The sequence below is a fragment of the Eptatretus burgeri genome, chromosome 4 (genome assembly GCF_056783735.1).
Source record: "Eptatretus burgeri isolate ZD-2024b chromosome 4, Ebu_testis_v1, whole genome shotgun sequence".
NCBI classification, from domain to species: Eukaryota; Metazoa; Chordata; class Myxini; order Myxiniformes; family Myxinidae; genus Eptatretus; species Eptatretus burgeri.
Genome location: NC_140964.1, coordinates 69616612 through 69639820, shown reverse-complemented (window position 1 = coordinate 69639820; position 23209 = coordinate 69616612). Strand labels below are relative to the sequence as shown.

The 23209-nt window shown below is 43.3% G+C and overlaps 1 protein-coding gene and 1 pseudogene across 3 annotated transcripts in view; one reads left to right on the top strand and one right to left on the bottom strand.

Annotated features, from left to right (window-relative positions):
- The window catches only part of LOC147028297 (collagen alpha-3(VI) chain-like), a 115241-nt gene that overhangs the window by 80424 nt on the left and 11608 nt on the right, over nt 1–23209 (top strand). For all 3 annotated transcript variants that reach the window (XM_085878575.1, XM_085878574.1, XM_085878576.1), the window contains 6 exons: nt 6255–6577; nt 8654–8918; nt 10710–10909; nt 11407–11806; nt 11959–12299; nt 19568–19814. In XM_085878575.1, coding sequence (XP_085734701.1) covers nt 6255–6577; nt 8654–8918; nt 10710–10909; nt 11407–11806; nt 11959–12299; nt 19568–19814 — 1776 coding nt within the window. The remainder of the gene's footprint in view (nt 1–6254; nt 6578–8653; nt 8919–10709; nt 10910–11406; nt 11807–11958; nt 12300–19567; nt 19815–23209) is intronic.
- On the bottom strand, nt 7516–7656 carry LOC147028298 (signal recognition particle RNA; annotated as a pseudogene).

Genomic DNA, 23209 nt, shown 5'->3' with positions numbered 1-23209 from the left:
ACCCCCTTTCAAAATTTTCACCTTTTGTTGCCTTATAGCCTGGAATTAAATTCCATTAAACCAGATTTTTTCCACCTTTGAATTTACACATCGCAACCCACAACTTCCAAGTGAAAAACAAATTCGGCAAATTTCAGAAAATTAATTAAAAATACAAAACTAGAGTGTGAACAATGGCTTGCAAACGAACAACCAAGCTTGACAAGTGACTTAAGAATTCAAGCAAGCGCTCCAACGAAACGTTTGATGAGGAGCGGCTGGTTTGGCAAGCGATAGCAATGTGATCGGTAATGTGACGTACCCGCAAAAACCAAAACATCACAAATTTCTTGACATTTTCAGATTTCACTCCAGATTTAGAAGTAATTCGTCAACGTGATCCGATCCTCCAAACTCAAATTATATTTCTATTGTGTACTTTAATTTGTCCGTGAGAGGAGATCGTGGAAAATCGCATCATATAATGCATATAATCGCTCCAAGCTACTAATTTGAAAACGACAGCACTTTAAAAAAAAGCGATGTATGCAGTGATTCGTAGGTATGTAGATGCGACTTTCGATGATATGAATGAGGAAAGTGAAAGAAATTTTTTTTTATCGCTTTATTATTAAACCATTGCAGCCTGTTCCAAGTCAAGGCATTGTTGAGCAGGCCAAAAAAAAAAAACATGGCAAATTAAAACCCCAACAAGGGATGGGGAGGTGACCGATGACAATGCTATGATGAAAGATAATTATAATTAAATGAGGCCATTAATTATCTTTCAGAGGGGTGTTTAAATTTACCCGAACACCGTGCCAGTGCTTTACCATCTGGGCGACCCACAGGCTCAGCACATAATTCTCCCACATTTTGAGATGCCACTCTCTTTCCACCACTGCTTCTGTGACACTCACTGCCAACCATAGGAGCAGCGATTTTCTTGTCCACGAGAGGGTCCTCCCCCCATGGACTGACAATTCCATGACCATGATTACTAACCACTGGGAGGATAGTAATACAATAATACCTGAACAGGCAAACAGACATAATCCTGTAGCGGCCCGGCATCGTGGGGGAACCACGAGGGATGGACTGCCTCCGGGTTACTCACCGGCTCACCGGAATTGCAGGCCATCACACACGAATAACTTTGTGACACTGCGCGTCACTAATTGACCATGAACACCAATAACTCGAACACGTGACTTAGGGTCCTCTGTCTAACAAACCGTATACCTAAGGGTCACGTGACCACCTTACCGGGGAACATGCCCGAAGTATGTACTTGTGTTAACCAGATTACTTATCGGATCAGGTGCAGCTGAGTGGATCTGCCAAGTACATACCGGCTATGAAGCAAATCTTTGGGGAATAATGTCCCTGCTAAGCTAGGGAGAGGGCCATGCTGGACCAATGAGGGAAAACACGAAAATGAGCTGGGAACATTTCTACACAAGGAATTTATTTACAACCAGAATGTGAGGAAAGGTATGTGGCACAGTGAATGTCATTTATTGGTATGTACAGCAGGGAAAGCCAGGAATACGTGGGGTGTGGCAAAAGACAAGCAATCTTACAAAAGCAGACACAGAGCAGAGTTATCCCGTTATATCTTCTACAATATTAATTTAAGCTAGGACAGGTGCCAAAACACACACACACACACACACACACACACACACACACACACACACACACACACACACACACACACACACACACACACACACACACACACACACACACACACACACACACCTGAGGAAGATTAGATAGCCCAGAGAGAAAGCAAGCAGGTGAGGGTAAACAAACTCTCAATACCTGGTGCAGTCGGCAGACCAACGCAACCCAGAACGCTGAGGGAGACGTAGGTGGGAGGAATACTGGTTGTATCTAAGATGTAGGTCTGTGAGGTGCAGTGTGTGTGTGTGTGTGTGTGTGTGTGTGTGTGTGTGTGCGCGTGTGCGTGTGCGTGTGCGTGTGCGTGTGCGTGTGCGTGTGCGTGTGCGTGTTGGGTGTAGAGGTGCGGCGTTGTGCAAGAATAAAACATGAATGTGAGTTTGTTTGGTCCTTCAGACTCTGCCCGTAAAACAGTCGGGCTTCACCCGTGTTGATGTTCTTTTATGCGTCCATAGTAGATGAGATAGAGAGAAAGATAGATGGAAGAAAAAGATTCATAAGAAGAAAGTCCCTATCCTATCTGTGTAAATATCTGTATGTGTAAATGTCTGTACCTATTGAGGATCGCTCGAACGGAGTGGCTCCACCTTGTGGTCGTGGGTTTATGCCCCCCCTCCCCCCACGCTGACTGCATGCTTGCCGATCCCCCTGCAATCGGTAAGCATGCAGGTCTACCTGTACATCCATTCACAAGCCACAGCACATGTTTGTGCTTTGCATTATGCCTTGAAACATCTTGGCCTGCATTCCCTCTGAGTCCCTTGATGCTTCGGTGTGGATTTGGCGACCACGGGGCAGTTGTGACAGTTATAGAGCAGGGCGCTGTTGTTGTGACATTCATCGTGAGAGATTGTGGCAATGTGGCATTCGTTGTGAAAAGGGTGAATAAAAGTCACGAGTTAGCATGGGTTGTGGCGGAGATATTTTTCCCAGTGTATGAAGTGGTTGTGGTGAACATAATAAGGTTTGGTGAGCGGAATGAAGTCTGAGGTGAGATGGCATTTTGGAATTGGTGTGCACATTTGAATGGAGAATGTGTGCACAAACTCTAGAGGAACAATGTACCGGTGCATTGTCGGCAGGAAGCGTTCGCAGTGCGAACATGCTGGTGACACTCGTGGCATGTTGCTCATTCTTATTGCTTGGTGTGCGCGCTTGCTTGCATGTTTCGTGTAACAAAAAGGAAAAGGTGAAAGGTTAAAGGGATATGATAGACCTAGCTATGAGAGTCCCACACAACATATCTTTTCCCTTTTTCCCACTAAACATATTGAAGGGACTAACTAAGACATATACTATTGAAATAATTGCCTTGGGATTACTGTATGTTGTGTGCCATTGCCCTCAAGGCATGTAGTTTTCCAGAACCACAACAATACATACATGTAGGAAAATTACATACCCATACCAGGAATCGAACCCAGGTTCTCTGGTGAACCATACCAATGTTCTGCCATCTGAGCTATCTGGTTGACCCACAGGCTAAGCACACAATTCTCACTGCTCCTCTGGTTGCCAGTGTGTCCTGGAACCAGCGGTGGAAAGAGAGTGGCATCTCCATATGAGGGAGAATTGTGTGCTTCACCAGCGGGTTGCCCAGGTAGCTCAGATGATAGAGCACTGGTGCAGTTCACTAGAGGACCTCGGTTTGATTGCTGGTCTGGACTGAGCAAAGTGATGGGACCTGCATCCCTTACCAGCTGTGCCATGCCAGCATGGATTCAGCAGCATTTCCTGTCTTGTCTGCCGCTATCTAATGTCTATCACCTGTGGCTTGCCTGATGTGCCCAGATAAGGCATAGGATAATTCAGGAATCCTGTTCATTTGTTTGTTACCATGAGCACATTTGATCAGTAGTGGGTAAGGGAATAATGTTCGGTGCATCATTTATTACCTTGGTGGACAGAAGTGATGTATTTGCCCCTGTTTGTCTGTTTGTCTTTGTGAATAGGATATTTTAAAAAGTTATGGACGGATTCAGACAAAACTTGGTCGACAGGGTGTGTGTGTGACAAGGACAAATTTATTCGATTTTGGTGAAGATCCTGATCTGGATTCTATAATTTAAGTGTTTCTTCACCAATCAGAAATGGGGCCAAAAACAAGACATAACATGATATTTCAAAAAGTTATGGACAGGTTATGACAAAACTTGGTGGATGAGTTGAGTAGGGTTAGGATTCGGGTTCATGATTATTATGGAGATTGCTGACTATTTGGCAACAACATTCGCCATTTAACATACCCCTTCGGTAAATGGAAAAATAAAATTATGAATGAGTGGTCCTTGAAATGTTTATATTGCATAAAAGTAATTGAAGTGGTGCAGAAAGTAAGAGAAACAAGTTGCGGTACATTCAAAGTACACCGCACCATGCCAAAGAAATAAATAAATAACAAATCCTCCGGTGCGGACATCGCCAGGGCGCCTGGCGATGCTGCCTTACAACATATGGAGTTGGAATTGGGAAGGAGTGATGTACAATAATTTATTGATTAATTGATTAATTGCATAATTAAAATAAATAAATAATAATCATAAAATAATTAGTGTCTCAATCAATTGCCGAATAGAATATCTAAACCACTACTGTTTCATCAGAATCTGTAACTTTTTGAAAGATCAAGTAATTAATGGAAAAATGAATAATTAATCGATTAATTGATTAATCAATATATCAAAAATACCCTTGATAGCCAAATTACTTGGCCACTGTCATATCCAAATATCAGCTTCCTTGCTCAAACTATGCCTGATATATTGTCAGGATGAGAAATAAAATATATACGTAATTAATAAATCGATTATAATTAAGGAATCAATCCATTAATTGATTAATCAAAAAATAAATTTTTTGTTTGCTGAAGCCCATCTTCACTTTTGTCCCCGAATTTCAGCTTCCTTGATCAAAGGATGGCTGAGATATCATCTGGGCAAACAAACAAAAAACAAAACAAGCCGGTAGGCGCCATGGCTGCTCGCTCGAGATGGAAAGCTGGCCGACGCGACTAGCCGATATTCATGTACATGTCATCAATCAATTTAGCACAATAAATATGATTATCACAGCCCTCTTAGTTTGCGCCCAGAAACCCGCCTTGTGAAATTTCAGGCATGTTTCCAAAGAGACTCTAACAAATGGCATCCCCGGTAATTCCATTTATATATTCACTAAAGATTTTCTTTTTTTATATGATTCTGTAAGACATTCTCCTTGGGCACAAAAAACAGGTCCCTCGGAGGTCCAGCTTCGGAGGTATTGATTTTTTGTACAGTCCACAATAAGTGTACGATGTACGATAAAGTATTTTAGCTGTTGCTAAGGCCCAAGTCATATTTGCCACGGTGGCCGTGGGGTCTACAAAATCTACGGCCACTAGCAATTATAGGGCGGCCGCAGTATTTCCACGGTCACACAATGTAGCAGTCACATATGTTTTTATTTTTTGGGGAGCCGCACGGGGTATTTATAAATTGTGGAGATCGAAAACGTGGGGTTGCCATACGGTCTTTGATTTGATATTGCACGGTGACCTTAGGGCGTTCCTGCGGCGGCCATAGAATTTTCAAGGCAGACGCAAGGTGTCCGCAAGGCGACCGCAAGGCGACTGCAGGGGGACCGCAGGGGGGCCCTAAGGTGAACGTGTGGCCAGACGGACGGTAACGAGTGGGTTCTTTTTTTTCTTTCTTTTTTTTTACCATTTCTTTTGTTTCGGCTTGTCGAATTGCTACGGCGAACGTAGGAATGAAAAAAGTTATAACTCCCCGCTATAATTCCTCGGCGACCCCTACGGCCTGTAAAATATAACCAAACGGCGTAGGGCCACTCTGAGGCCACCGCAGAAACTCTGCGGCCACCGCACGTTTCTGTCAATTCAGAGGGCGTATGGCCGCCATATCCTCACCATAGATCAAATGTGACTTAGGCCTAAGCAACGGAGGTGTGCATAGCAAGCATTCATTTTTGTGTACATACTAGCCACATTGTACACATTTCACCCAAGTTTCATCAAAATCAGACTCTTTCTCTTTGAGATATTCGCAATTAACCATTTCTGAAATGTTTGACATGTACTCGCCCAAAACCCAAATCTCCTACAAATATTTTTCGTTAGGGCTGCAAATTGGCATGAAGGGAGCGAGATAGATTGCGCACAGAACTCTAAGCTTCGATTTTTCGATATTTTTTTTGTATTTTTTTTCGATTTTTTGACCACTTTAAAGGGCCGTTGCTATGCCGTTGCTGGCGCCCAGGGTCCCATATTCGAAAGCACACGATTCCCAGAAATATTGGTCCTACCTACCAAATTTCATTGGAATCGGTTGAGTGGTTTAGCCCCAAGGCTTGACCAAAGTTTCGCGGACAGACAGACAGATGGAAATGTCCAGAATAAGAGTGCTCTAAGAGCAGCCAATAAGAAAACAAACAAACGGAGTGAAAACTGAGTACGGTACTCCCTTCCTCTGTTGCCCGGTGATGGCGTCATGCATCGCCTGGATATGGCATTGGGAAGGAGTGGTGTACTATATTGAATAGTTAATGAGAAATTAGCCCACAAATGACCTATTTTTATTTTATCTTTTCAGCTGTTGATCTTGTGTTTTTGTTGGATGGGTCACGTGACATTGAGCTGTCAGAGTTTGACTTGATGAAGCAAATGGTGGAGACAATCGTTGGAGTTCTTGATGTTGGGCAGGAAAAAACCCAAGTGGGGCTGGTGCAGTACGGTGGACAGCCTCGCTCAGAGTTCTACCTCAACACATATCGATCGAATGGAGAAATTATTGATGCCCTCAAGAACATCAAGCTTAAGGGTGGCCAGTCAAACTTGCGTCAGGGTCTTGAACTGTTGCGGCGAGATCAATTCATCGAGAGAAGAGGTGGCCGAGCTAAAGATGGTGCAATACAGGTAAGAAAACAATTGTCAACTCTTACCTCATTTCTAATTATTATCCCCGCCAACCAACGAAGTTGGTGGGGGATATAGAAATGGGTTCTGTCCATCCGTCCGTCACATTTCGTTTCCGGAGCTTAACTACAAATCCCCTCAAGATATATTTATGAAATTTGGTACACATATCAAGCAAGTGGTGAACTGGTGCCTTTTTATATTTTCTAATTGATAGGTCACATGGTTTGGCAGCCATGTTGGATTGAAGAAAAATATTAAATAATGTTTTCTCTGGAATCACATAACCTAACGAAGCAAAAACTTGCAACTCTCATGTTCCATCATGTCTGCAAGCACACTAAAATTATGACATCACAAGTCACATGGTTTGGTGGCCATCTTGGATAGAAAAACACACATTATCCGATTAACACGAAACTTCACAAAATTATTTCACTGGAGGATTGGAGACGGAATTTAAATTTATGATGTCATAGGTCACATGGTTCGTCAGCCATCTTGGATTGAAATTAATAAATTTTAAAAATCTTCTTCTCCAGAACGGCTGGACAGATTGAGGCAAAATTTCACATACACTTTCCCCAAGACATCCTTTCAGAAGTTTGTTAATTCCCAATTGATAGGTCACATGGTTTGGTGGCCATATTGAATTTACCCTAAAACCTTCAAACATGTTCTCCAGAATGGCTGGTCAGATCAAGGGGAAACTTCACATACATATTGCACACGCTTAGGGAATATAAGTTTGTTCATCCTCATTTACTATGGCGGGGGATATCGAAGACTTTGTCTTCAACAGATCTTCTTCTTTCGGCTGCTCCTGTTAGGGGTCGCCACAGCAGATCATCCATTATGATCTGCATACTGATTTGGCACAGGTTTTACGCCGGATGCCCTTCCTGACGCAACCCTGGTCGCCTCTTATGACACAGGGATAAGGATTGGGTTTCGCCATGATTCCGGGCTGCCCTACACCCTCTCATAGCGTTGCCCAGCACAGAGCTCCCGTCCTCAAGCGATCCTCCAACCCAAGCCTCCGAGTAGCCGGATTACAGGCGCACGCCACTACGCCCGGTACTTTGTCTTCAACGGATGATAGTTATAATTAACTTACAGAAGTAGAAAATTTGAATAGCTCTTGAAAAGTTGAATTTGTAAAATCGTCTTCCTTGGTAAAGGTAACAATGTGAATAACATGAGTTAAATCTTGGCTTCCCTCCACAAACAGCATGCAATCTTTTCTACCCCCATTTACCACATCCCCCCCCCCGCCTCCCTCCACAAGCAATCCTTTTTACCTTTCAGATTACTGTGTCTCCCTACTCACAGTCATTTTTTACCATTAATTTATCCTTTTGCTTGATGCAAAGTCTGTCCCACTGTCAGTACATTGACTTTTTTCCCTCTGTTATTATTTCACTCTTCCATGGGCCTTGATTTTGTATTTAGAAGAGCACCTTTATTCTATATTAACAAGATTTTATCATACACAACAGGAAGATTATATCAAATACATCACTTCAATATTTTAAAGTTTAAAAGGTCTGTTGGTCCAGGTACTTAAACTGTATTTCAACTCTTCAGAATCGGTAGGCTTGGAGGTATGCACTTCACGGTCCTTTTCATTCATCATACTCTTCTCTCACCTGTGGAACTGTCTTCCTGAGTCTTGGCTCGAGCTCTTCCCTCCAGGTTCTCAAGAAGTCTGCTGCCCACCACCACCACCACCACCACCACCACCACCACCACCTCACGATCTCTCATTTGTTTTCCTTGGACTTTACTACACCAATGAGACCTTGTCCACCTTACACCTGCAACTCCTCCCCTTGTGCTATGGTGCCACCATATGTTATGAGTTTCCTTCACCCTATTTTGTTTCTATTGGCCATGTGACACTGTTACTCTGCTCTTCCTTGAGTCTCACTATATTTTAACAAAGTAAGAGAATTCAAAGAATTTATTAATTCCTTGTGTGTGTAATGATGGTGCATTTCTAAAACCAATAACGTTGCTTTATTAAAAACACTCCATCTCAAATGTATTTTATGTTGTCATGCTCTGCATCCCCAGGTGGCAATCATATTGTCGGGTAGCACTTCAGGAGATGATCCAACAGCAGAAGCAAAAGTGCTACAAGAAGCCGGCGTCAACATTTATGTTCTCGGAGCAGGAAAGGCCAGCAGGGACCAGCTGCTCCGGGTGGGGGGTCAACCAACAGATAGCTTTGTGTATCACAAACAGGATTATTTTGAACTTGCCCACGAACTGCCCAAACTAGGCTCTTCCCTTGGAGATTTGCTTGGAATGTTCATTGTCATCAACGTCGTCACAACAGGTGGGTGGTGTAAAAAACAAGTTATTTAAATACATTTGGAGTAAAATTGGTTCCCCCATGTGGTGCAAGTTTTTTAACCAGTCTAATGCGTTTATGTGAAAAAAAATCAACTAAAGCAGTTCTGTTTGTCTCCCTTACATAGCTTGTATGTCTTCAAAATGGACCATTATAGGACTAACAAACTTGGCGGATATAATGGGGAGCATCCTGGGAGTGTCTAACAATTTTGGAGGGGAGGGAGAGATCTTTATCACGGCTTACGTGATCAGAACCAAATTTAGCACACATAATGGGGAACAATGGGAAGTAAAATGGGGTGGGGAGGGTGGCAGTACGTTTTTGGTAAGGGAAAGGAAGAGCTCTCTAAATTGGGGTCTGGCTATTCACATCAACCATATGGGCCTCAGTGCTACCAAACGTAGCTTGCATAATAGGGCTTCATGGGAGGTTTATGATGAGAAAAATAAAGGTATTGGCTTTGATAGATTTCTCAATTTAATGGGAATTTGGAATAGCAGGGAGATTGATTTCTGATTTCCACCAAATTTGGTAGGGATAGTGTAGGTTCTGTTGTCTTGAGAACAATGGGGGCTTGCATGTGGATCTCCTCGGTACTTGGCATTTGGAATTGCTCCTCAGCATAACTGCTCAAAAGTTTGATTTGTTACAAGAGCATGGTAGGTAGGTCTCCATAGAATTGTGATAGCCTCCCAAATGCTGTATTAGAACTGGCATTTAATTAAAATCCACATTTCATATATAGTAATTATAAATATACATCAATAAATATAAAAACCAAGGATGCAAGTTCTCATCCAGGACAAAGTACAGAACTGCACCTTAAATGGGATGTGTAGATTTTTTTCATTTAAACAAACAAACAAATAAATAAATACGTGGATTGTTGAGATTTTGTGGGTCATCCATGCCTACCAGTGGTTGCCTGATTATCTTATCCAGCCACTACCGGGTGAGCACCCAGGGGTATTGCCCTGTATTTAGTATCTCTGTGAGGTTGTTTGTCATCATTCCCGTAGGTCCAGCTATCACTCGTACAACTTAGGAATTTTTCAGCTTCCAGGATCTTTTCACTTCATTCTTGAGGTCTTGGTGTTTGGTCATTTTCTTGATTTCTGCATCGTTTAGTCCAAAATCACTGCTATTAACACCTCAATCAGCAATGCCTTCTCTTTTTTTGTACCTAAATATGATACCTGGTCGCAATGCTTTGTTTTCAATGTCCGCGCTCAATGGGATCATTAGGTCGTAAGTGAGCGGTCGGTACTTCCATGATTTCAGTGATTTCTTTAATTTCATGTTCAAAATTTTTGCAGATGTGCCAGCGGATTACTTTACAAACTCTGTTGTGTCATTGTGTGCACAGTTGTTCTGACATGAGTTTTTTTGTGTGTGTTTTCAGTCATTGAGCATAACATATCATTCTCTTTTCTGACCCCACCTCCACCCCTCACCTTTCTCTCTCTTTTTTTTCTCTTTCTCTCTCTTTCTCACCCCCGCCTCGCACCCCTCCTTCCCACAGTGTATAGCAACGTTAGAGGCATCACTGTCCCCATCTGCCCCACCTTCCTTGCTCTTCCCCCTTTCCCAACTTCCCCTCCCTCCTGCCTCCTCTCTCTCCCCTCCCGTCTCTCCTCCCCCCCCCCTTAATACACCCGTCAGCGAAGCGACAGGTTGTATTTGCTGGTATGTAATAAATAGAGGGCTACTTATATGTCATTATTTTACCAAATCCTGTGGTGTAAACTCTGCCACTTTCAATATCCCCTCCAGTGTCCATTACAGGTCCTGATGTTGTTCTCCTGTTGGATGGCTCTGATGCTGTGGGTTTAAGAGATTTTAAACGTATTCTACAGTTGGCGGCTCAGGTGACCAGGGGTCTGAATGTTTCTGCACAGCAGACCCAGGTGGCAGTGGTGCAGTATGGATCCACTCCACGTACAGAATTCAATCTGGTTTCCCATACAGATGAGGTAAACGTTGTATTTATTTAAAAGATTTTTTTTAACCCAAAATCAAGTTTTGTGGAAAAGCAAAATGAAAGAGGATATTATACAGACTTTGCTGCATTGGGAAACAGGCAAACATGAGTTAAATGACCGTGAAGTGGCAGGTATTAGTGGAGGGGATTTGGTGGCGCGGCAGGGGTGGGGGGGGGCGAGTGTGGAGGGGTTGTGTGGAGCGTTTAGTTGAGTGAGCATGGATAGCTTAGTATTGCAAAAATAGATCTTAATCAAGTTTTTCAAGTTTGAAGTTGCAAATCAGACAGAAGTCTCACTCGAGATGATGCTAAAGGCAAGTTATTACTTGTAAAGTTACGGTCAAGGAGGTAACTTCTGACCAGCAATTTTACTTACATGTTAAGTGATATGTTTAATAAAATAAACAACCCAACATTGTATTTGAAATAGTGATTTTGTTTGTCACATTAAAGTGTAAAACACTCATTATCTGCCCTGGACCTTTTCAGGGCCATGCAGTCCGTGCCATTCGGAGGGTAGCATACAAGCTCGGGCGATCCGATCTGGCTGCGGGTCTGCGTCATGTGCAGAACAACGTGCTGGTGGAGCAGGAAGGAGGTCGTGGGGCTAAAGGAGCTCCACAGGTCGTGATAATCTTTACTGGAAGCTCACCTGATGACTTCGAAGCAGCCAAGAAAGTATCAAATGCTTTGCAATTAAGGGGAGTGACTGTTATGGCTATAGGGGCTGGAAGAGCAAAACCAGATGAACTGCAATCATTGGTGAGCGAACCGGCATATAAGATGGCCATCTATCGACCCAGCTTTGAAGGATTCGGAAGCCTGTCTATAAATGTGCAGGACAGTATCAGTCAGGCTGCTCGGCCTCTGATCCCGAAAGCATCTGATGGTCAGTATTCCAATGCACTTGTTGCATATCCAATGTCTCACCAATCAAAGAACACTAACGAACTAACCGAAGAGTGATGTGTTTCATTAATATCAAAAGATTAAATGGATTCTGCTTTGTCCAGTTATTGCTGTATGATCCTTCATTTCCAGAATGTGTTAAAGCAGAGAAGGCTGACATTGTCTTCCTGGTGGACGGCTCGTGGAGTGTCGGGATGAACAACTTTCAGCTGCTTCGTGATTTTATCATTTCCCTGATAAAGGGCATGGTGGTGGGTAAGGATAGAGTGCGCATCGGCCTTTCACAGTACAGCAGTAACCCAGAAATGGAGTTCCCCTTGAAGAATGATCACACCAAGGAGGAGATTTTGGAGTACATTAGAAACTGGAAGTATAAGGGTGGAAACACCTTTACAGGTGCAGCTTTAGAATTCCTCACTCGGAATCACTTTACAGAGGAGGCAGGAAGCCGGAGATATGAAAATGCACCCCAGGTATGTTGAGGGAAAATATATTTTTGTTTTCGAGCAAGGAACTACTTTTGTGAATTGCAGAATATTCTAGCCTGCTACAATCTTAAGTTTCAAGAAGTTGAGCTCAACATTGTCCTGAAAAAGTGAGTTTGGGTGGTCCTGCCTCACCTCACACCCCTCTCCACCCCAACCCCCTCCCATTATATATATATGACAGAATGGTATCATGCCAGCAAATCTTGGCAGAGATGTACCCTGTGTAGTTTTCAGGCAATACTTCTTAGCTGTTGGCGTGTTTGTTGATGCCATTGGATTTGAAGTCCTGTTTTTCTTTCGAACTTTTATAGATGGGATAAAACCGTTTGACTCTTCCTCTTGTGTGTTAACCATTCTTAATTCAGTGCTGCCCACGATAAAACATTGTCATAAAAATATTTCATGTCATAACAGAAACCTTTGCCAGATTTACGTTTGATAACTTGACTTGCCTATTTCAGCCAATTAGAGGACGAAGACTTTCCTAGGTCGGGTTTGTTATTTTCTTTTCTCTGCAATTTGCGGCCGTTTTACTCCTGTGAAATATTTTTTTCTTTAGTCTCTTTACCTCACTTTTGGTCTTCATCTGTTTCTTCCAGATCCTTATTTTGGTTGCATCAGTTTTATTATTGTGATCAATATCTTGTTGAATTATTTTATGTCTGAACCATTGCCTTTCATGCTATGTTGACGCAATGTCTTTCCATGTCTCTTTGCGTGGTGTGATTAATATTTGCTCCATAATCTTTATGGGAAAACGCGTTGCACTGCCATATGTGAACAACAGGCATTGTGCTTCAGCCTTCAGCATAAACTGTGAGTTTGGCAAGCAGTGCATAATGCCCGACTGTTTAATGTCTGAGATAGATCCAGGAAGATGGTCCTGACCTCTTGTTTTTCATATGACAATGCTTTCAATTTCTTCTTTTGGGACAAATCTCAGCAAGTCTTCTTGCAGAACTCCACTCATCTGCCTTCAAACTTGTATTTCTTTGTTTCCATTTTCCTCCCTTCTTTTGCCGATTTTGATAACTTATTGGAGGGAATGAATTTGAAATACAGTCTTATATATTATTTCCGAGTTTGTGGTTTCGTGTCGCGCTATCTTCGACTTTGTTCTGCGCTCGAGTAACGTGATGTTCGGCTTACATTATCTCAAAGACCATATGAGGTGCATGGGACAAAAAAAAGTAAATAAAATGGTTCTGAAACAGTGAAATCCTGCCAAAAACGGTTACTGCATTTGGCTTTGTGTCCTTTGGTCTTACGTAACCGAGATATTAAAAGAGGGTTATGTAATGGTACACGACTGATTGTTAGGAATCTCCACAACCATGTTCTAGATGCCGAGATCCTAACTGGGGCAAACAAAGGTGACTATGTGTTGATACCACGAATCAAACTGGCCCCATCAGATGTGAACTTGCCATTCATTCTTGAAAGAACACAGTTTCCAGTAAGAGTCAGCTACTGCATGACTATAAACAAAGCGCAAGGCCAAACCTTTGATAAAGTTGGGTTATATCTTCCACGGCCGGTGTTCAGCCACGGTCAGCTATATGTCGCCTTCTCACGATCACGTCGGTTCTCGGACATTACGGTGCAAATTATACCAAGTACAAAACAAGGGTTCCACAATGACAATGCTATAACCCAAAACATTGTGTATCAAGAAGTACTTTGAACATTGCATTCCACTTACTGCTTTAAAGTAAAATTACTACTGATACTCTGCATCAGTTCCTTTCTCAAACACACCCACCCCAACATGTCGCGCAGAGCGCGGGTTATGCTAGTCTATATAATAATGCTCCAAGGCATCGAGGGGGTTCCATCCTTACATGGGGCTAAAAGCTTTTTCCCCGACGCCCCCCCCCCACTCCCCACTGTCCCCCCCAGTTGGACGCAGGATGGCGTCTCATGGTGCAAACTACTCTTCAAAATTTCTTGTCGCCGTCATCCTCGGCATCCACAGCGAACAACACCATCTTTCTCTTCTAATAATCTTATTATTATTATTATTATCTCTTTATGTATAATAATCTTTCTTGTCCGTATTTTTATATATTTTTTCTTTCTTTTTTATTGCTAAATAAGAACAGAGTTCAATTTGTTCGACCACTTTATTAGCGTGGAACGACAATAATCAAACAAGTATTGAACAGGTTGAAACGCCCACAACATCTCTGGCTCCGGCTCAGGCTGCGCATGCGCACTGGCACAGGGGACCGTCTATGTAGAAGTACCGTAAAGTGCAATGTTCTCTAATTACTATTTCTTTTCTATATAATAATATGCTAGAGTGTTGAGTGGAGTTAATTTTCATGGAAATAAATGTTTTAGTTCCCCGAGTCGCTACAGTGGTGTGAAAAGGTTTGTGAAGCCCTGAGAATTTTCTGTATTTCTGCATAAATTTGACCCAAATTGTTACCATATCTTCATCTAAGTCCTAATAGTACATAAAGAGAACTGGTTAAACAAGTAGCACACACAAAAAAACCCCCTGCTTTTTCATTTATTTATTGAGCAAATTGACCCAACATTCACTTTCTTTGTCGGAAAAAGTGTGTGAACCTCTCGGTTAATCAGCTCAATTAAAGCGGTTAATACAGTCAGGTGTTTCAATCAATGGGATGACAATCAGGAGTGAGTTTGAGTGGCCCTGCTCTCGATGAAAAACAGAAACTTAGTTCGTCACCGTCAGAGTCTGGTCTTCACCACAAAGGTTAGTGGAAGCGTGTCATGCCCCGATCAAAAGAGATTTCTGAGGACCTCAGAAAAAGAGTTGTCAATGCTCACCAGTCTGGAAAGGTCTACAAAACCATTTGTAAAGATGTTGGGCTCCACCAATGCACTGTCAAGAAGATTGAACACAATTGATATTTCCAGGAGTGGTCGTCCAACGAAAATCACTCCAAGAGCAAGGCATACAATAATCCAGGAGGTCACACGGAACGCCAGGGTAACGTCTAAGGATCTGCAGGCCTCTCTTGCATTGGCTAATGTCAGTGTTAATGAGTCCATCATAAGGAAAACACTGAACAAGAACGGTTGGCATGGGGAAGACAGCAAGGAGGAAACCACTGTTCTCCAAGAAGAACATTGCCACCCATCTCAAGTTTGCCAAAGACCATCTGGATGATCCAGAAGGCTATTGGAAGAATATTCTGTGGACAGATGAGTCTAAAATGAAACTTTTTGGCTAAAATGATAAACGTTATGTTTGGCGACAACCAAACACTGCATTCCAACACAAGAACCTCATCCCAACCGTGAAGCATGGTGGTGGGAGTATCATGGGATGGGGCTGCTTTGCTGCTTCAGCATCCGGCCAGCTTACCATCATTGACAGAACCATGAATTATGGATTGTACCAGCAAATTCTGCAGGAGAATGTCAGGCCATCTGTCCTGAAGCTTAATAGAAAGTAGGTCACGCAGCAAGACAACGATCCAAAACATACAATTAAATCTACAACAAAATGGCTGAAGCAGAAGCGATTTTACATTTTGGAATGGCCAATTCAAAATCCAGACCATAACCCAATTGAAAAGTTGTTGCAGAACCTGAAGCGAACAGTTCATGCGAGAAAGCCCACAAATATCTCTGAGTTGTAGCAGTTCTGTGAGGAAGATGGGACCAAAATTCCGACAAGCCGATGTGCAGGACTGATCAAGAGTTCCAGGAAATGTTTGGTTGAAGTTATTGCTGCTCAAGGAGGTGCCACCAGTTACTGAATATGAAGGTTCACATACTTTTTCTGACAAATAAATCGAATACTTGATCATTTTGCTCAATAAATAAATGAAAAGTAGATTTTTTTTGTGTGTGATATTTGTTTAACGAGGTTCTCGTTATCTATAATTAGGACTTAGATGAAGATCTGATCATGTTTTTGGTCAAATTTATTCAGAAATACAGGGAATTCTAAAGGATTCAAAACCTTTTTCTCACCACTGTAAGTTCCCCCGACCATTTACGTTGTTTTACTGTTTCATTTTTACTCCTGTTTTGCTGTTCGTGTTTTTTTTTTGTCAATTTTTCTGTCCCAAATCGTATCCAGCTGTATTGAATCATTATTTCACTCCTTGTATTCCATTTATTGTTCCTACAGTACTGATCCCTCAGCTCAATCCATTTCCCCTCCTCCCTCTGAAATTCGAACAGGATATCTCTCCTTCGCTTGGAAGAAAATCAGGAATAAACACTTGGGGTAAAAAAAAAAACCCAACAACTACCAACAACAACTTCAGAAATACTCAATCCGTTTTCACTCATTTTATTCAATTTACTGTTACTACTGATCCCCCAGCTCAATCCAATTCCCCTCCTCCCTCAAAAATTCCTTCTTTGCTTGGAAAAAACCAGGAATAAACACTCAAAATATAACCCAACAATGAACAACAACAACAACATCGGGGGTGGTGGTGGGGAAATACAAACTCCAATTTCATTTTCCAATCCCTTCTTTGCAATATCTCCAAACTGCATAAAACGTTTCTCTTCCTAAAACCCCTCCGCAACACAATTAAATAAATAAAAAATGTTTCCAAAGTGTATCTTAAAATGCCTTACTCTGCTTATTACTCCATCAGGAACAACCTATTCATTCCTCTACTTCATCAAAATCTCTTCCTTTTCTCTTTCTCAAGGCTTATTCCCCAAAACCTCCTCACTTCTGAATGCTTCGTTCATCCAACCTCCTCTTTCACTTTCAGCTGAATCTTTCTCCATGCCTTCAACCAAAAACATTCTCATTACCACCCCACCCAGGAAGTCTGTTGCAAGGCTGTGTGCACACAACAAAACCATTTCCCCTTTGGTGTCAAACCCCTCCATGTCAAAACCATCATCCTCTTCTGCTCCTACCTCATCCTGCCCCATCTCAGTTTCCAACCCCCACCTGCTTCACTCCTGCCCCCTCCTGGCTTTACCCCTCCCCCCTGCCCCCCCCAAAACCCTCTCCTTGCTCCTTTCCACATCTCTGCATCCTATCAGCAACTCCTCTCCCCCTGTCCCTAACTGTGTGGATCTTAAACACCATTCCAAATGAAGAGATCTCGCAATCCAGGCCACTGCCGATAAACCAGACATCATCTGTTTTACAGAACCCTCCTTCCAACAGGACATCCCTGACTCCTTAGTGTCTGTCCCAGGCTATTGTTTCCTCCGATTTGATCAACCTGAACCCCATCCTGGCAGCAGAGTTACGCAGTCCATCAAAATCTCAATTTCTCACTCTCCATGTATTGCTTTTATACCTGCCAAACACCAGGAGTTCCCACTTCATGTTTCTCTGTGTGTTGTATCGTTCTCCCAACAGTGACGACTCCATATACATCTCTCTCTCCAACGACATGGACCAACTTTTAATCATTCATCCCAACTCTCTCTTCCTCATTTGTGGTGATTTAAATTGTCACCATGCTAATTGGCTGGGTGTTGGTGCCTCTCTCACCAGCCATGGCACTTCTGCCAGGGACTTCTGTGACTGCATGAGTCTGACTCAATCCATGAATTTTCCCACCCAGATTTCTCCCAATGGCAAATCTTCCCTTCTGGATTTGGTGATAACCAACTTCTCTGCCAATGTATCTTGCTCATCCACTGTCCTAATCGGGTCATCTGATCATTTGCTTGTAAAGGTCAACATCTCTCTGGTTATTGTTGGAGAAGAGCCTTAGCACCGTCGAGTCTGGCAGTTCACTCAGGCAAACTGGCAGGAACTGCAAGCAGCCATCACACTTCATGACCGGCCTCCTATATCTCCATTCCCTGATATTAATTCAGCCTGGGAATTCTTCCACAGAAACCTGCTCTCTCTTATGCACAAATTCATCCCATCACCCTGCATAAAAAGGTGCAAAAACAGATTCCTGCAACGACAGACCATTCAGCCTTCTCACAATCATCAGCAATGTTATGGAATCCATCATCGCTTCAGACATTATGTCCTTCCTCTTCTCCAATGGCTTGATTTCCGATCATCAATTTGGATTCAGACCAGGTCACTCTACCATGGGTATTCCGCTTCTGGTCTCCCAACAAAGGATGGAGGTCCTCAATGCCAGACATGAAATCAGAGCCATCTCCCGAGACATATCGTGTGCTTTCGATATGGTATGGCACCCTGACTTGCTCAACAAACTCTCTTCATATGGTATCAAAGGCCATCTCCACTCATGGCTCGCAGACTTCCTCTCCGATTGCAGTCAACATGTGGCCCTTAATGGAGTTCTCTCGTCCCCTCTTCCTGTCCAGGCTGGAGTTCCTCAAGGCAGCATTTTGGGCCCTGTTCTTTTTCTGGTTTTCATCAATGATCTCTCCGACTCTCTGGAAAATAATCTTTATCTCTTTGCTGATGACTCCACCCTCTGCCGTACCATCTGTCATCCCTCAGACTGGCAAGCAGCAGCTTCTTCGCTCTCTGCAGATCTGGATAAAATCACAAACTGGTCCAACTCGTGGAACATGTCTTTCAATCCTGACAAATCTCACACTCTCACTATGTCTCTCTAAAGGAACATCTGGAATCCCCCCCCCCCCCCCATCGACTATCTCAACAATCCTCTTGAAGAAGTACTTTCTTTCAAGCTTCTGGGTCTCACTATCTGCCATGATCTTTCGTGGGAAAGCCACATTTTCTCTCTCCCTCTTCCCACCTCTTTTTCTCACCCCCCCCCCCCTTTAGTAATCTCAGCAGTAAAGTGACGGGTGGTGTTTGCTCTTTTATAGATATTACTGTGCATTCTTCCCTTGTGCTCTGTCATTTTGATTCCCAACTTCATCGTATTTCTCATTTCACCTTTTAACATTGATGTGTCATTATTTTATGCCTCCACCAACGAAATAAAAGTAATGTAGATGAGTTATCACGATATGTTTAAAAAACGATGTGCAGCACTTTTGTGCTGAATGCTGTACTTTTTATTTTATAATCACATTATTTCTACAACTTGGGGCATTTAGTAATATCGTATGCATTAAGTTAAGAAGAATCTGCCACACATATTCAAGTGGAGATGATAAACCTGTGCATTTTATGAAATCTGTTGTATCTTTTGCTAACAACATTTTTTTGTATTTGCTGAGCTCTTTCCGAGTTGATGTCCATAACATAAATAAGCTAGTAATTTAAATATCGAAATTAGTCAAACATATCGCCTTGCCATGTGAAACTACTTTAATTGTATGATGTATTTATTTAGTTTTTTTTTTTCTCCCCCCTCTCGATCTCCTCACCGTTCGTGCAGGTTGCTGTCCTCATCACTGATGGAGTGTCTCAAGATGACATGGTCCCATCAGCTGAAGTTTTGAAAGCTTCTGGTGTTGTGCTTTATGCAATCGGCATCGCGAATGCTCCACGACAAAAGCTGGAGGAGGCTGCCAGCCGGCCCTCAGATCAGTTTGTATATAAGGTGGATAACTTTGAAGACCTGAAGGAAATCAGTGCCGAAGTTCTTTCATCAGTATGCTCGACTATTGAAAACGTTCAAAAATGTGAGTTTTCAATCTGGGGCTTAGCCATCCAGTAGTGAGCTAGGTAAAAATGTGTCTTGTAATGTTTTACAGAAACAACAGGATGGCTCAGTTGGTAAAACTGGCTCACCTCTGAGCAGTGGCGTATTAACGCATGGGCACACAGGGCCACCCTCATGGCCCCAAGCTCAATGAGGGCTCCTTGGGAAAAAAAATATTTGCTCTTAAAATGTCTATACCAGATCCACCACTATAATATTATGCTTCCAGTTAAGAGTTACCATTCGGTGTGTTTCATTGCTGGTTTCGGCTTTTCCTGTTGTGGAGTTCTCTGCGCTTGAGCACTGTGTGACCGTTGATTCTTGTTCGAGGTGTAAAACCAGGCAATACTTGATAGTACTATGATTATGCAACGATAATGAGCGCACTCCAGCCACAACCTACAACAGAATGTGGAAACGGGCCGATTGGGAAACACAATTACTGTGCTATTAAAAGATCAACTCGACACCTCCCATCCATGTCAACCTCCGCCACGGTTATATCAGAACAAGCTGATTCGTCACACAGTCAGGGATTGATTACCCCTAACATCGGGGTGTTCAAAAACTATGTAATGCTATTTTTTTTTCCAGTAATTTACGAAAATTAATGGACGAAACAATCGCAAGTCTGTAAGCAAAAAAAAAAAAAAAAAAACATTTTAGAAACTGATGTTCCAATATAAAAATGACTTGCAATGCCATCGGTCAGATGGCAGCTTCCTTGGAATTAATGGGCTTAAAAAAAGTCCATCAATGTTATTTATATTAGTGGGAGCTCGAAAAGAAAGGTGAAGGAAGCAAAGGAGGCTAAACGAGTTGCTTTGTTTATTAAATATTCCAACTAAAAACCAATACTTTAAGGAGAAAGAGAAACGAGAAACAACAGAAGATGGCGACACAGCTTTGGGTTTGACAGAAATGGCTGCGAGCAAAGGAGAACAAGCAGCTTAAGCACTCCAATGAAATGGTTGATGACATATATCTTCTTCTTCTTCTTCTTTCGGCTGCTCCCGTTCGGGGTTGCCACAGGGGATCATCCGTATGATCCGCATTGTGATTTGGCACATGTTTTACGCCGGATGCCCTTCCTGACGCAACCCTGGTCACCTCTTACGACACAGGGATATGGTACACCTGTTTTAACCGGGGTATACACCGGCCCAGTACACTGGTACTCATTTTGCTGACCTCGGAAGGATGACAGGCTGAGTCAACCCCCTGGTGTATTAATTCAGTGGCCCAACGGGGCTTGAACTCAGGACCTTTTGGATCCCAAGCAGCTGCCCTAACCACTGCGCCAACACCAGGCTGGTTGATGACATATATATGGATCTATATATCCATATACTGTATATGTCTTAAGCATTCCATTGACAGCTTGCTCCCACCTGAAGAGGGCCAGCCAAAGTTCCTACAGACCTACTTCCTGGAATCACACGCCAAGGAATTGGCTGCCAGGAACCACAGCAGCCTTAAACCACACATCCTTGAAATTCTCACAAAGTGGTTTCATGAGAATAACTATCTGGTCCATGAGCTCAAGACTGCAAGAGATGTACTTGCAGAAGGAGGTAACTCTGAAGAGCACCAGATCATCATCAGAGAGAACAAGTGACTGCAAGGAGAGCACACACGCCGCTATAACGCCCAGTCTGCACCAGAATTCGCCATCCTAATGGACAATGAGCCAACAGAACCCAGAGACATTGTCTTCAGACTTTGCGATGGGGCACTTCAAAGGATCAGTGAGCTGCATGCATCTTATGATGCACTCCAGGATCCCATTGTGTTCCCGTATGGAACAGATGGCTATAGCATTCATCTGGTGGCCGGGACTGCTACTGGACAGGATGTACAAAAACTCACACAGCTGCAGGACTACAGCTACCACATCATGGTGAGAGAGGGCAACCACATCGTGCAGATGCGACGACTCTTTCAGCAGTTTCTGGCCGATGTCTACTGCAAGATCGAGACAGAGCGACTGGGATTTATCCACCACGAGCAAAATAACTTGCTTGCTGATAACTATGACAACCTCCGTGACAGTCTCATGTCCAGCAATGGTGACCCTCGCAATGTTGGACAAAGTGTGGTCCTTCCAGCAACATACACTGGTTGGCCGAGGTGGATGCATGAGAAACAGAATGATGCCATGGCCCATGTGCGTTGCATGGGACGTCATTGTCATTGGCCTGACTTGTCCTGATGTCCAGTCATTGGCCTGACTTCTTCATAACGATGTCCACGAATCCCAAATGGACCGAGGTCCAGGAAAACCTCCTGCCAGGACAAGCGCTTCATGATCGCCCAACAAACATTTCCCTTGTCTTTTGCCAAAAGAACAAGAAGCTCATGGAGCTACTAAAGAAGATTGCTTTTGGGAAGATGAGAGCCTTTCTGGACACCATTGAGTACCATAAGCGTGGTCTTCCTCATGCCCGCATCCTCCTGTGGGTTGCTCCAGAGGACAAGGTCAAGCCCGAAGACATTGACCTGGTCATCAGTGCTGAGATTCCCAACAAGGAGCAAGATCCATTGCTGCACAAGATCGTCATGGCACATATGATCCACGGTCCATGCGGAAACCTCAACCAGAACAGCCCTTGCATGAAGGGCCGCAAGTGCTCAAAGGATTTCCCAAAGCCATTCCTGCAGAGTACTGAGCAAGGAAATGAGAGCTACCCCAAGTATCGTCATCTCAAGCCAAGAAGATGGTGGTCACACCGGTGACATAAAGATGCGCCAGCAGGGAAAATTGGTGGTACAGATAGTCACCAACCAGTGGGTGGTATGCTACAACCCGTTTCTCCTCCACCAATTCAATTACCACATCAACGTTGAGATCTGCTCCAGCATCAACAGCATCAAGTATATCACAAAATATGTCACCAAGGGGACTGATCAGGCAGTGTTTGAACTGCAGTTAGCCAATGAGGATGGCGGAAACCGTCAAGTGGATGAGGTAGCTCAGTTCCAGAAAGCACCCTATGTCAGCAGCAGCGAGGCAGTCTGGAGGATCCTGGAGCACCCAATTTTTGAGCATCTCCCTCCAGTCATTGGCCGAGCCATCCACCTCGAAAATGGCCAGCGAATCGACTTCAATGTGGAAAATGCCATCGAGAGGGCACAGCGACCACTGCCAGCCACTATGCTGACTGTCTTCTTCGACCTCTGCAGTCATGACGATTTTTCCAAGACGCTCAAATACAACGAGGTGCCCGAGTACTACACATGGAACTAGTCGTGCAAGAAGTGGGCCTGCCGCATGCGAGGAGAGGTGGTCGAAGGTCTACATGCAATCTGCAAGGTTCTGGCAATTGGCCACATCTACAGCATCAGTCCGAGGTAGGGTAATTGTTACTACATTCG